The sequence below is a fragment of the Naegleria fowleri genome (assembly GCF_008403515.1).
Source record: "Naegleria fowleri strain ATCC 30894 chromosome Unknown tig6, whole genome shotgun sequence".
NCBI classification, from domain to species: domain Eukaryota; phylum Heterolobosea; class Eutetramitea; order Acrasida; family Naegleriidae; genus Naegleria; species Naegleria fowleri.
Window position 1 is genome coordinate 363,411 of NW_025407938.1, and position 14,498 is coordinate 377,908.

A 14,498-nucleotide genomic window follows, 5' to 3' on the forward strand; every position below is an offset into this window, starting at 1 on the left:
CAGGCAATAAATAGGGACTTTAATAGATTTGAATATTGCGCTCATTGCTTGCAGTCAGCAATTCCATAAAATCAATATTGTTCTTCGCGAATTGAGAAGTAGCACTTCGAGGGGATCTGGGTGATCTCTTTTCATCATTTCCGATTACGTGCAATTCCACTAACTTGGCGAATGATTGCGATTCGGTGATCATTCTGAACCCATCATTCTCAATTTTGTTGTCCAGCAATATTAAGATGTTAAGATTGTGAAATGCACCTGATGCAAGATAGTGACATCCTCCACTTCGAATGTCGTTTGAATCCAAATCCATATACTCCAGAGATTGAGCGATGGACCCCTTGCTTAAATATCTGCATCCTGAAGTTCCAATTGCATTTCTCGCAAGACATAATCGAGTTATGTTATGCATTGACGCAATGTTTTTGCATGAAAGAGGGCCCAACATGTTTGAACTGAGGTTCAAATGAGTCAAGTTTGGAAGGTTATTACTCGATAAATTTGAGCACCCTTCGTCTTGAATTTTGTTGGATTTTAGATCGAGCTTTTCAAGTTTAGGTAAATTTCCGTTTGTTAGGTACAAGAATCCATCGGATTCAATTTGACAGTTAGTGGCTCTCAATTCTTTCAGATTTGGAAATGCCTTCGATGTTTGGGCAAGCATTCTGCATCCTTCATTTTGTATGGTATTGAAAGATATATTCAAAAAGGTTAGATTTGTTAAATTACCACTGGCCAAAGCTGCGCATACGTCACTTGAAATATCACAAACAGCAAGATTGAGAGAAACCAAATTGGAGAGTGCCTTACTACTTCCAAAGTATTTAGCTCCCTCTCCGATAAATAAATTGTATGACACATCTAAATGTGACATGTATGGTAAGTTTCCATTCACTAGAAACAAACAACCGTTCGTGTCAATTCGACAAGACTTCAGTTCCAAGTTCGTTAAATTCTTCAAATGGCCATTCGCTAAATATTTACATCCACTTCCTTGAATTGGATTTCCACTTAAATTCAACTGAGTTAATTGTGAGAGATTACCATTGGCTAAAAAAGAGCATCCTTCCGAGTCGATCTTATTCGAAACCTCTTCACCACCGTAACCTAAACTCAAATTTAAGGTTTTAAGGTTTGGTATTTTTCCATTTGTCAAATGTAGACAACCTTCCGTGCTGATCGATCTTCGAGAGGAGATAAAATCAATAGATGTTAAATGAGAGAGTGTGGATCCGCTGGTAATATACTCACAAATATCAGCATACGAAGATATACTGACATCTCCCTTCTCCACATCCATGCAAATCATCTTTTCTAAACATGGTAAATTGTCAAAAAATGATTGATGCGGAATTGCTTTCTTTTTCTTTTTTTGAGAGGTTTCAATATCTAAATTTCCAACAGACATGCTCTCTTTTCTTAACTTCTTCAATCTGCTAATCTTTTCAGCAGATTTTTTAAAAAATCTCTTCTTTTTTCGTTCTCCATAAAATTCATTCACTCTTTGCAACATGTAACTCACATTTCTCATCTCCAAACAAGTCACCAAAGAATATTCTTTATGATCACACTTTGTGAAAAAATCCAACACGTCCTTCTCATTTGAAAAATCAATCACCACATTCCTCGGTGCCAACACTGCTTTCTCTTCGAAAGAAAGTTCTGTATTGTTGTTCAAAGCAGCAAATGCATTGACAAGTAATTTGATGGAATGTCTCGGCGAAAAGGATTGAATTCTTTGACTCATTCGACGTTGTGAGGTGGTTCTTGTAGTTGTTGGCGAATTAGTCGTAAAGGAAGTGGACAATGGATCTGATTGAGTGGTCGAATTTGTTGATGACAAAGAACTTTCAGAATGTTTTAAACTCTTCCCGACATCACGACCAGAACCTTCTCTTTGAGATTTGTAGGAAGAAAAGACATCATCGCTGTTGAATGATTCCTCTCGTGAGGATCGAAAGAATGGAATCTTCATAATGATAAAGAGTAGATATTTGTTATAGTCGAAGAGAACTAGAGAGTGTCAGTGGAGAGTTTTGATGTTTTTTAGGCTTGTTGTTTCGCATTGATCAATGAAAACGACATGTTCTTTTGGAAAATAGATTGTTTTAAGAAGACCTGTCAAATGTCATCATTTACTTGATGTGGGCAGTATTTTCAAAAAGGAAACTCATTCAGAAAGGGTGCACGTTTCTGAATGGTGTAAATAATTATTTGTCAGGCTATATCTGATCAAAAAACTATCTAAACATCGGTACCATTCTTGCATTTATTTTACAACCATCCTTAATTATTCATTCCACTCTATTTGAATATAAGGAAATGCCTTATATTGAGTAAACAAGTCGTTGAGAGAGTGATTGTTATGAGTGGAATTATCACTTTTCTTACCCTCCGTAAAGGATAATTCTCGTTTTTGTAACGCAGAAATGTTCTTTTCAATTACTTCCTGTTCAATTCCAATACCTGCCAAAAAGTTTCTCAATATTTCATAGGATGGAATTGTGTCTTGATTGGTTGCAGTTGTTGTTGTTGAGGTGTTCATGTTTTCGTCTAGCCATTCTTGACACAGTTCTTGAAAAAGTCCATCCACTTGCATGTCACTGAAAAACTTTAAATTGTGTTTGATAATGTCATTCGTTGATTCTTTGTTAGAACATGGGTTGAATACAAGTGGAATTCCACTCATTGGATCAGTGAAGAGAATGGAGGAAGGATCTTTTAAATTAGAAATCATTTGGTGATGATTTTCAAAAGTTTGATGAATGTTCTGTTGAAAAGTTGTAAAGCAGTTGTGAGTGAGAAGGCAAGAGGAGGAGCGCCAATGAGTTGAATGGTACAGTCGCACTACTTGTTTCAAACTTTGTCTTGCAAGCATTTTCTTTTGTGTATTTTTGATGGTACATTCCATCTATAACATTCAATATTTGGAAATTTTCCAAATACAACACAATAACTATTTGAAAATCAATACTCTTCGATTATGCTTATCACATATTAGGACCTGTCCATTCTGCTCATTCAAAACCATTCCAGATGGAAACTTAAATTGAGATACATCTCCAAACTCGTGGATACAACGTCCAAGCATATCAAAAACCAGAATTTGATGGTTTCCAGAGTCTGCAACCATTAAACGTTTCGATATTTTGTCAAATACTAGTTCACATGCGTTGTAAATTGCTCTATCGAAGGTGAGCCTCTTGGCTTTATACATTTGATCATTGATTGTTGTTGAATTGTTGTTATTCTTTTCAAAAACTTCAATAATATCATTGGAATCAATTTCACTCACAAACAAAAGATCTTCTACATAGTCGAGTTCATCTAAATAGTTACCACTACATCCAAATGTAATTCCAACAGGACAACTTTGAGTATTTAGAGTTGACACAACAGTTCCTGAATTCAAATCTAATATTGTAATACATTGTGTATGGTCTTGAGATCCACATACAAACACTTGATGACATGCACGAGAAATTGCCACTCCATTTGCACTAAAGAATGGAACACTCCTCCAAATATATGAATTCTCCTCATTCATCATTATTTCATTCTCGGATGCATTTCGAATCAATAATTTTCCTAAATCACACTTGTACACGAAATATTCTTTCAAAATTCTACAAGATAAAATCAAGGCATCATGACGATAATTTTCTTCGATTACCAAATATTTCGGACATTTCCAAGGAATGGCTAATTTAAATTGTTTTGTATCTAAATCAAATACATGAATGCTATTATAATGTTGATGACTAATCAAAACACAAGAGTGATGATATGAAATAGTAATATGACAGGGTTGAAAAGCATTATTCTCTTGAATAGAAGAGCTATCCAACGTATCAATTAATTCAAAATTCATTCCGAAGGGTTTTTACTCTTCTTTCTCATTTGCTTTTTGAATTTTTCCAGTAGACTTTTCGAAATGCTTCATCATGAAATGAAAAATCCACCAGCAGTAATTTTACCATTTTTTTAGCTCCAATGTCCTCTCGAGCTCGACATCCTCTTTCTATATTCCTTGATCACTCTTGAAATGTGATGTGGCCGAGTCTGTGGAGGTCCATGAATGATTGAAACAACAGAAAAGTGATTCATAAAGATCCTCCCAAAGGTTCATTGTAGATATTAGTCTCACAAATAAAAATGAAAAATCGAATCAATTTGCAACGATTCAAAAACACGATTGGTTTAACCTCTCCTTCCGCCTCTGCAGCAGAACATGAGGATTCTATCATTGATGGAGAACAACAGCCATCAACTACTACTACTAGTGCTACTACCACCACTACTACGACTAATAGTACAATGACTGGTGCAAATCACTCATCATTATCGAACCGACGTACCATTGGGTATCATCATCACCATGTTTCAGATTTTCCTTCCGATGATGATCAAATTTCACCCTCTCTCACGGCAAGTCCTCCAATTTTAAATTATCAAGTCGGTAGCAATGGATTACCAATCAATTACAATTCTGAATATTTTCGGAGAACTACTATTGGACAACAAGGTGATGATCATGATGGTGAGTATTACGGCAGCTCCAGTAGTCCATCACCATCGACCTTTCGACAGTCGCGTCGATTAACTGAAGATTATCAAAAAGTGAAAAAACCGTCACAAAAGAAGAAAAAGAAGAATTTATTTGCGAGTTCTGCAGAAGTTTTTCCCAATGCATGGAATGACGTTTTTGATGATGACGAGGAAATCGATGAAGAGACAGAATTTATAAATCCTCTCTTTAAACATTCAGATCATGGTGGCATCCATCGAAGCAGTGAAATCGAAGTCATTTCAGTAACTTCACAACAGTCTACATTATCGCAGTCTCTATTAGAAATTAAGACAAAATTAGAGCAAGATTTGGAAAAAGAATATATTTCAAAGAAAACCATACTCGAGAATGAATTGAAAACTGCTCTCGAACAAGAAAAAAATTTGGAGCAAGATTGTAAAATAGTTAAAGAAGAAATTGAAATGCTCACATCCAAGCTTCATACAGAAAAAGGAAAATGGGCTGAAACTACCCTTCATAGAATCAAGTTGGAAAAGTCAACCAAACCTGTCACGCTCAATGTAGGAGGAAAGCGAATGAAAGCATCACTTTCAGTACTCATGGACACCACACGGGATCCAAACTCAGTGATCGCAAAGATGTTCAATGGAGAATTTCCGCTTCGAATCTGTAGCGATGGTTCATACTTTATCGATTGCGAAGAGAGCATGTTCAAACTGGTGTTACATTGGCTTCGCTATGGAAAGTTGAATATTGATTGTGAAGTGACCAAAGAACGATTAAGCCATGTGGCTGAATATTTTGGGCTTGATAGACTGAAAGCCATCTTGAAAGATGAAATTTATATAACTAATTGTGAATCTAACTCATCAGAATTAAGAATTGATACTGACTCAAATATTTCTCAGGCTGAATTTTCTCATCTTGTCAGCGTATCAAAGTATCAGAAGAAGCCCTTGGTGATAACCAAAACCGATTTAACTCAACTTCAATTTGACAACATGACATTCACTGATGCAGAAATCGTTGATTGTAATTTATCTGGTTTGGACATTCGAGGAACTCATTTCAAAGGATGCTCTTTTAAGTCTTGTGATTTTAGTTCAACCAAATTCAAAACATGTAATTTTGCAAGTTGTGATTTCTCTCAATCCAACTTCTCAAAAGCTGAATTCTTAAACTCTACTCTTTCACATTCCAAGCTCACAAGATGTCACATCGATAAGGCTACATTCAAAAACACAAAATTTGATGGCACAGATCTTACACAAGTGGCTCTCTCAAGTGGATACATTATTAACCAATGCTCGTTTTCAGGTTCAACCTTTAATGAGGAAACACTTCGAAATGCTTCCAGTCTGAAGGGAAACAATTTCTCCAAATGCTCTCTCATTGGATTTAATTTATCAAATTTAGATTTTTCTGAATGTGACTTTTCACATGCCAATCTTTCAAACTGCAATTTCAGTAAGACCAAATTATATCAATGCAATTTGAGTCATGCCAATCTAACGTATTGCAAATTAGATGGATGCTCGTTGAAAAAAACTGATCTCACCGGTGCCATACTATTCGGATGTGATTTAAAAACTGTTTCCTATGATGGATTCAACATTTCTGGGTGCAAACTTAATGGAGCCCTCTTTGATGTTCATACATTCCATGCTTCAGAAAGCGTGACAGGAATTGATTTTCGAGGATGTAACTTGGATGGCTTTGATTTTTCTGATCTCGATCTCTCAAATTCATATTTTGAAGGAACCAAACTTGATGACACCAATTTCATGAATTGCAATTTAACAAATGCCACCTTTGTTAATTGCGACCTTAGAAATGCCAACTTGCACAACTCCAACATTACATTTTGTAATTTTAACAAATGTAAATTGCACAATTAACCAAAGTTCCCTATGTACATGTGTCAAACATGGATATAGTACCCATCAACAACAATACGATGACACTTTTTTCAATCAATCTTCGAATTTGTGCAGCTGTGCCATTCCACGCATCAAGGTCTTTAAATGTCAAACACTAACAAAGGTTCTTTAGCGATTGAACAGCGCTGATGGTCGCATTTTCATTCGATCATGTCGTTCTGTCAATCTGTTTTGTTATTGTGCCGGACTTGAGGTTTGATTTTTCAAAGCTGTTTCGTGATACTGACGAGAAAAGGTCTTGTCAACAAGTTCCTCTCAAATTTCAAGGGCAAGTTTCTTTCCCAAAACGATTGGTTTTTTCAACCCTAAGGCAAAAACGCAGCACCACATCTTAACGTGTCACTTGTCGTTCACTTTTGTTCAGCACGTTTTTGTCAAAACTCTCCAGACAGCAAAAACAAAAAAATTGTGTCACCCCAAACAACATTTTGTATTGCCTTACATCATGACAGACCCCACGTCAGAAACAACAACACTGACCACCAACGACACCGCTCTCAAATCACATCATCATCTTCCTATCAAACACACACCAAGTAGCAGCAACATTGCTGACCTTCAATCACCCAATGACATGCTTTCCTATCTTTTAGATGATGATGAAGATGATGGGCTTGACAGCATGCATCATGGAACCTTCCAAACAGCAGCTGTTGACTCACAAATTACCACATGTGTCGGTCACTCGAATCATTTTGCCACTTCTCTTCCTTCTCATGTCAATTCTTCTCTTCAAAGTTCATCAGCAACATCTCCCACTTGTCTAAAAATCTCCATCTCACAACAACAACAAATACATGGAAAGGATCGACGACAAATGAATCTTTCTTCTTCTCTCCTCGGAATTGATCCAAATGAAAGCAGCAGTTCATCCTTTTCAGCTGACTCTTGTAAGCTATCACCCTCATCATTAGCATTAGGAAATAATCATCCACAACATGTGGACACGTCGTTCTTGACTGCATCATCATCACTCGGAGGGCTCAGTAACCATTCGAGTGCTTCTTCAACAACTATGAATTCCACCACCAGTACATCAAAAGCAGCCAATCGACAATCAGGAAATTTCGATCCCATCAATTATATGGTCATTTATGAAGAAGCCATCAAGGATAAAGAATTGAGAAGAGTGTTTTGTGATTTTTTGAAAAAGTGTCACGTGGAAGAACCAATTTTGTTTATGAACTCTTTGGATCAATACAGGACAGATTATGAAAAGAGTTTGAAAGATTTGGGAGGATGGACGGGAGGAGTGCCACACACTCCATCAACATCGAGATCTTCATTGGCTTCTCAAAATGCTCTTCTTGTTTCTACTGCTTTAGAAGTTTTCTCAAGAAATAGTATAAGTGAAAGAAGTGATAATAACTTTACAGGAGGTGACATTGCTCTGTCACCAACTTCGGCGAATAGTGCTTTTGATATGATGGTCACTGCTTTACAACTGTCAAATGCCACCTTACAATCATCTTCATTGTATGGACAGACCGTGAAAAATATGAATAATATCAAACTAATGAAGAAACATATCAAGCACTTGTTTGAACTTTCGAAAAACATGGTGCAAACCTTCCTTACTATTGGATGTGAAAAGGAATTGAATTTGGGCGCTACTCAAAAGCAAATTTTGGATCGATGGGAACTTTTATGTGAAAATTATGATCTCATTTCAAATGTTGATGGTTTTAGTGACGTTTCTAGCAATTCAGATGCTTCAGTTTCAAGTGCTGTTTCAAGTCCATCAACAGCATCAGCAGGTTCATATTTGAGCAATTCAAAACTTGGTTGTTTACCTGCATTTCTTAACACAATTTTGTTACAACTAGAACCAGATTATATATTTGGACAAGTTCTCTTCTCAGTCAACCTAGATTTAAAATTAGATCAATTTCCTAGATTTGTTCGTTCTGACATGCTGTACAAGTTTTTGAAAGAAAAAGGTGTGAAATATACAAGAAGTATTGCTGTGGATATTTCAAAGGGATATAAAGTAGATTTGAGATTTAAGCCACAAGATTTGAAAAATAAGATTATCACTGATGATTACATTTATTTTGGATTTACACTTGCAGAAGACACACCCGATTGGCAATGCATCTTGAACAAGGATAAGCCATATCTCACTCAAGCTTACATTTCAAAAACATCTTACTCATTTGATGAAAGTATGAAAGGTATGAAATTGGCTAAAATAGTGGTTCACATTCCACACCCTTTGGAAGTCATATGGGGATGCTATTGCAACGCTGATTTTTCAAAGAAATTTGACAAGATGGCCAATACCAAACATGAAATGTACAAATTTGTTCCAGGATGTCGACAACCAACAGGAGTTGGATCGAGTCAATGTCCTTACAATCCTGACAAACCACCCTATTCTCTACAATTTGCTTCGAACAGTTTGAATTTGCTGCCGCTTCTCAAAAAGAGACAAGTTCCATATGTTTACACAGCCATCAAAGATCCTATTGGAATGTACATGTTTTTGGCTCACTCTGCTGAATTTGATGATAATGAAATTCCACATCACAAAGGTGAAGTTCAAGGCAAGGGTCTCTTTTATTACATGTTTTATAAGGTCAATGAGAATTTAACACGAATTGTTCATGTCGTGTACAGTGACATGATGCTTCCAATTAATCCAGATTTAATGTTAAAGATGATCTTCAAGAAGCGAGCGAAAGAGCACTACACTGGATTCGAAAGAATTCTAAATGAACTATCCGAAAATGGAACTAAACCGATTGACACCTCTAAATTTGTGGATGGACAAAACACCAAAAAGTGTTGTGAGGAAAATTGTAAATTATATCCAGGAAGGTCGTGGTATTACGAGTGGAGTTCTTTACGACCAACCTACGAGTATTCCAATAATAATAATCAATAATTGATCATTTTTTCATAAATTGTCTATCAAGAGCATGCTTCCAAAATCGAATCGAAAAAAGTTTACAGATTTGTGATCGTTCGAGCTTTTCTATTGTTAGGATTGGGAACAGGAATGTATAGATCTCTGACATTGTATTCGATCCTCTTAATACTATTTTCTTCTGGGTCTCCTCGAACACCAAAGAATGATTGATTTTTCATGCCTGATGAAGTTGAATAATCAACCACAGATAGACCTTGTGAAATTCCTGAAATGCAGAAACTTCTGTCAAAAGCTTTTAACAACCGAAAATCAATCTTTCCTTCTTCTGTACTAAAATATTTCAATGAGTCGATCCAGTGACAAAATAGGTCAATGGTAACTCTGTCTTTGAACTCAATTTCTGTTCTTTCATAAAACTCTTTGTACTGTTCTGCTTTTGGATTGGACTCCATCATCGATTGAAGAGTATTTGAATAGTAATACTTTCTCTTTGTAGTACCTTTCTTGAGATCTTCGAAATATTTGTCAAACGAACCTCCAGAAGGTTTTGTAACACCAATAGCATCTAAAACATCTTTCACAAAGTGTTGACAATTGCAATTGCGTTGACTATACGTCTTGGTTGCATTATAAATGCAACACACTTTAGCAACGCTTTCGAATGCATTCTTAATTTGATCTAAATGAGTCAAATACCCCAAATCAATTACAGAAATTGAATTTGAAGAGCTAATATTCTTGTCCATTCTTACTGCCACAATAGAGTTGTCATACCAATCAAATTTCCATTCTCCAACAAGTATTCCTGTATGCAAAATTCCAAATTCTGTTTCGACAGCATTTGCAATGATTTGTCTTGCAAATTTTTCCAAATAATTGCCTCCTAATTCTGAAATTACCAATTTAATAGCAATAAAGGGCGCACTACTCATATCTCTTCTTTTCTTGTTTGCTAAAATTGGTTTTCCAAATGTTTTGTACATGAATCGATCTTCACACACAGAATTTTGAGCATCGGCATCATAATTTCCAGTGTATCCTTGAGCTTGTAGTGTATTATTGCGAGAGAGAAGCAATTTTTCAAATTCTTTTAACTTGTTCTTAAAAAGAATAATTCCTTTCTTCTCCCAATCGCTGAGACTCGAGTCAGTAAATACGTCTTCAACATTGAAAGTTGAACAATCAACAACCTTCATATTATTATTACTTGAAGAGACTGCTCCACTATCTGAATCCATCGATCGAGGCATCACTGTCGCTCTATACTTCTCGAATGTACTTTCACTTGTTGTCTTGGTGTTCACAAGTTCTTGTGACTGTTTCATGTCGTTTTTGATTTTTTCCAAAACGACCTCTGAAATAAATGCATTTGCGACATGTTTGGGAATTTGTAATTTCGTTGATAGATGCTCGATCAGTCTCTCTTTCTCTTGTCTCATTCTATTTTCATCATTTAAAGCCACATGGCTTGCCAGATCGGTAAATTCATAACCTCCCAAATCATGTGTTTTAATCTTATCGTCCATGTCATAATTGATACGTTCAGAAAATTTGTAATGTTCCATCAGAGCAATTAAATCTTGTGCGGAACACTTGTTCAGAGGTTTTGGTGTCCATTGTACTCCGCTACTCGATGATCCCGATGAGTATAAAACTTGTTGCGAAGTGGTGGTGTTGGTGGTGGTGGCAATCCACCAATTCGATTGACCCATTTTTTTCTTTGAATTTGTTCGAAAGAAATCAAATAACACGTGTTCGACACGATCATGAGGAGTGATGACTCCATCAAGTCAATGAGGGTGCAATGTTGTTAAAAGTGCTGTTAACGGCCGTAGTCAACAACAACCGATTTATTGTTGTCTGGATTTTACAGTAAACGGATGTAATCCTTACTATCAATCATTTGGAGAACATCACTCCAGTTGTTCAAATCTTGCGAAAAGTTTCCAATGAATATCACAACAATATACTGTCAGAGATGACATCTTTTCATCGAATTTGACACCTAATCAAATGCAATATTTTGGTCAATAGTAGGATTTATCTCTCTACATCATCAGAAACAATGAAAGAAGGTCGAATATTGTGATTTCGGTGCAGCAAGTTTTGAGGGTCGTACTTGTTTTTAAGCTGGACAAGTCTTGCATAGTTTTCTCCATAAAATCCTTCTGTGTTTTTCGTTTGCTGAGCTGTGTTAATATAGCCATTAATGTTACAGGAGTATTTGGAAACGTTGTCAAAGAACTCTTGTTGAGCCCAATTTCTGAATATTGAAATATCGAGACTGTTGTTCTCCCATGAACAAATGGAATGAATTTCATACAAGGCATCTCGTTGGTAATATGCTGTGTGAGTGTGGGCTACTTTTGATATAGCTCCTCCTAAATGCATGACTTCGATCGTTGATGCTTCTGGAGCTTTTTTGATGGCTTTCAATAGAGCTTCTTGTGTCTCCTCTGAGATTGCAGTGTTAAAAAATAAAGACTTCCAATAATAATGTTTTCCATGCTTATTTCCAATGTCAAACATGCTTTGAAGGCATGTATAGCTGTCAGTGAATGAAGTGTATATTGGATTAAAAGCAAATAATTTTTCAATCACTCTGTTCTTGTAAAATTCAAACCTCTCTTCTGTGTCAATATTTTGTGTAATATCACCCTCATGATAGAGTGACATGACTAAAACTTGTGTAGGTAATAAAAACAAATACAAGGTAATATTATCAGGAAGTGGATGAGGATTATTAAGAGGATTGGTTATGGAAAAATAGGTTTTCATAATTTTGTGAGCATCTTCGATTGGATAAACAAAAACTCCATGATCCAATTTTGAAACCTTATATAGTTTGAAAGTAAATGCGAAACAATTCCAAAATTTCCTCCCCCTCCCCTTAGTCCAAATAACAAATCTGAATTTTCTTCTTCGCTGACATTACAAATGGAGCCATTTAATAAAACAATTCGAGCTCCTATCAATGAATCACATGTCAAGCCATAGGCTCGAGACAGCCATCCAATTCCACCACCAAGAGTTAATCCACCCACTCCAGTATGAGAGACCATTCCTCCAGGAACAAACATTTGATAAGGATCACAAGCTTCATCCACATGTCCCCATAAAGCTCCTCCTCCAACTGTGACTGTTTTGAGCTCAGAATTTACAATCACACTCTTCATGAGAGACAGATCAATCAAGAGACCACCATCACTGGCTGAGAATCCACTTACTGAATGGCCACCTTTAAGAAACAAAGAATTAAAAAATTCCAAAGATTTCATCAAATCATTTCATCATATTATATATTAATGGTTCCAAAGTACTGCATGCGCATGGTCATTCACTCACCTCCTCGGACAGCTATTTCCAATTCATGAGTCTTTGCAAAATCCAAAGCATTCACAATATCCTGCTCATTCTCACATTGCACAATATACTTGGGATATAAATGAATCGTTCCATTCCAAACTTTCCGAAGACGATTGTAATCTTGAGGATGACTGGTGGAATCGATGAAACGAAGTGGTGGCATTTTTTTTAATTTCCTAAAATGTAGAATTCCTCATTCAGACCAATCAAACTGGTTTTCTCATTTGCATCATTTCAATTAACACAAACTGGTACAAATAAATCACAACAAAATGTATTTGAATTCATCGGCCACTACTTTCTTCAAATGCTGAGATAAATGTTCTTCTGCGAATTGTTTGGTAATAAATCTATACTCAAATGCATCTTCGTTTGTCTCTTGGCATGTCATTGATGTGTCTCTATGACTCGGTAATGGTTGAGCATCCTCTTTCCATGAGAATAAACACGATCCTGTGGATTCCTCATATGGATTAAGTTCAATTAATTTGATAAATTCACCACAAGATCTTTGAGATAATTCTTTCACATCATCTACTCCCAATTCTTCCCGTTGGATCTTTTAGAAAAACTTTGGGTAAATAACAAAATCTGCCACGTAAGTTGTGAATACGCCCTTAAAGAAGTTTTCTTGCAAATAATGAATCGTCTCGTGAATGAGTGCTCGAATTTCAAATTGATACTTTTCCAATTCTTCAACATAAATGACATGATTATATTGACTACATGCTCTCAACTTTGAATTTACAACAAAAGTTCTTAATTCAAATCTTATATCAATGGTGGGATCCCATTCACGGAGAGCGATCTTATTCTTTGTTGGAGAGGATTCATTCCAAAAATCAACATAGGTTTCAATTAAATCTTGATACACTCTTGTGGAGCGTAACATTAATTCTAACACGTCATTGGAAGAGTGAACTTGAAGAAGTTTTGTTGCAGCTCTTGTGAAAGATAAAATTCTATTGGAATTATTTGTTTTTTCAATTCGGTGGTGTAATGATCGTTCAAATCTTGTTCAAATAAATCATCGACATTCTTGTCATTCATTCTTGTGACATCTTTTGGAGATCTTGAAGATAATTTGAAAAATAGAGGGGATCGTACTTGTTTGTTCCATAATCGACATTCATCGATTTGTTGTTGCAGTTTTTGAATAGAATTTTCTTTTTTCATGGAATTCAGTAATTGATTGACGAATTCGTCTGCTTCGCAATAGGTGTGATCGGACGGATGTACCACTGAATGCTGGTGAAATAATTCCAATTTTTCGTGATACTCAATGAATAACAAGGCAACATCTTTTTCAATGTCAATGAAGAGAGTATCAAAAGTCAATTCCGAAGGAACAAGAGGAATCCATTGATCCAATTGAGCCAATATTTGATTCTGTCGATATCGAGAGAGATTTTCGTTTTCAAGCTGAAGCCAAGAGATGGAACATTCCGATGAAGACATCTTTTTGTAATCTAGAGAACTCTTCTCGATAGGTTTTTCCACATGTTTTAGTTTAACATTGGCAATATCATTCAAATTAATCATTTTTGTTTATCTCGGAGAGAGAATATACTCTGTTTAAATTTTGTCTTTGGCAAGTTCACATGTTCAGCCCCGCACACAATTTTGACGAACTTGGAACTGAACATTTAAATGCATTTTCGACTGATGATGATTACGGTGGTGCCAATAATTTTCACAACACATGTTAAAGTGGGATAAACAATCCAAACAATGCAGCAACAGCGGCTCCAATAAATACCACAATGGGAGGATAGCAATCAATCCAATT

At 35.9% G+C, this 14,498-nt stretch overlaps 8 protein-coding genes across 8 annotated transcripts; 2 read left to right on the forward strand and 6 right to left on the reverse strand.

The window, feature by feature from the left end:
- Positions 1 to 19: 19 nt before the first annotated feature.
- On the reverse strand, positions 20 to 1,975 carry FDP41_010426 (uncharacterized protein; the record flags this gene model as incomplete). The annotated part of the gene is made up of 1 exon (XM_044700723.1): positions 20 to 1,975. One exon carries the CDS (start codon positions 1,973 to 1,975, stop codon positions 20 to 22), a length of 1,956 nt encoding a protein of 651 aa, XP_044568074.1.
- A 315-nt stretch (positions 1,976 to 2,290) lies between these two features.
- On the reverse strand, positions 2,291 to 2,737 carry FDP41_010427 (uncharacterized protein; the record flags this gene model as incomplete). Its single annotated transcript, XM_044700724.1, has 1 exon — positions 2,291 to 2,737. The coding sequence occupies one exon, from the start codon at positions 2,735 to 2,737 to the stop codon at positions 2,291 to 2,293; it is 447 nt and encodes a 148-aa protein (XP_044568075.1).
- Positions 2,738 to 2,956: 219 nt separating this feature from the next.
- On the reverse strand, positions 2,957 to 3,871 carry FDP41_010428 (uncharacterized protein; the record flags this gene model as incomplete). The annotated part of the gene is made up of 1 exon (XM_044700725.1): positions 2,957 to 3,871. The coding sequence occupies one exon, from the start codon at positions 3,869 to 3,871 to the stop codon at positions 2,957 to 2,959; it is 915 nt and encodes a 304-aa protein (XP_044568076.1).
- A 284-nt stretch (positions 3,872 to 4,155) lies between these two features.
- FDP41_010429 (uncharacterized protein) lies at positions 4,156 to 6,429 on the forward strand (the record flags this gene model as incomplete). The annotated part of the gene is made up of 1 exon (XM_044700726.1): positions 4,156 to 6,429. One exon carries the CDS (start codon positions 4,156 to 4,158, stop codon positions 6,427 to 6,429), a length of 2,274 nt encoding a protein of 757 aa, XP_044568077.1.
- A 487-nt stretch (positions 6,430 to 6,916) lies between these two features.
- FDP41_010430 (uncharacterized protein) lies at positions 6,917 to 9,358 on the forward strand (the record flags this gene model as incomplete). Its single annotated transcript, XM_044700728.1, has 1 exon — positions 6,917 to 9,358. The coding sequence occupies one exon, from the start codon at positions 6,917 to 6,919 to the stop codon at positions 9,356 to 9,358; it is 2,442 nt and encodes an 813-aa protein (XP_044568078.1).
- Positions 9,359 to 9,420: 62 nt separating this feature from the next.
- FDP41_010431 (uncharacterized protein) lies at positions 9,421 to 11,055 on the reverse strand (the record flags this gene model as incomplete). Its single annotated transcript, XM_044700729.1, has 1 exon — positions 9,421 to 11,055. One exon carries the CDS (start codon positions 11,053 to 11,055, stop codon positions 9,421 to 9,423), a length of 1,635 nt encoding a protein of 544 aa, XP_044568079.1.
- Positions 11,056 to 11,383: 328 nt separating this feature from the next.
- On the reverse strand, positions 11,384 to 12,872 carry FDP41_010432 (uncharacterized protein; the record flags this gene model as incomplete). The annotated part of the gene is made up of 3 exons (XM_044700730.1): positions 11,384 to 12,178; positions 12,274 to 12,581; positions 12,689 to 12,872. The coding sequence occupies 3 exons, from the start codon at positions 12,870 to 12,872 to the stop codon at positions 11,384 to 11,386; spliced, it is 1,287 nt and encodes a 428-aa protein (XP_044568080.1).
- A 399-nt stretch (positions 12,873 to 13,271) lies between these two features.
- On the reverse strand, positions 13,272 to 14,251 carry FDP41_010433 (uncharacterized protein; the record flags this gene model as incomplete). The annotated part of the gene is made up of 2 exons (XM_044700731.1): positions 13,272 to 13,584; positions 13,632 to 14,251. 2 exons carry the CDS (start codon positions 14,249 to 14,251, stop codon positions 13,272 to 13,274), a joined length of 933 nt encoding a protein of 310 aa, XP_044568081.1.
- Between the last annotated feature and the right edge of the window lie 247 nt (positions 14,252 to 14,498).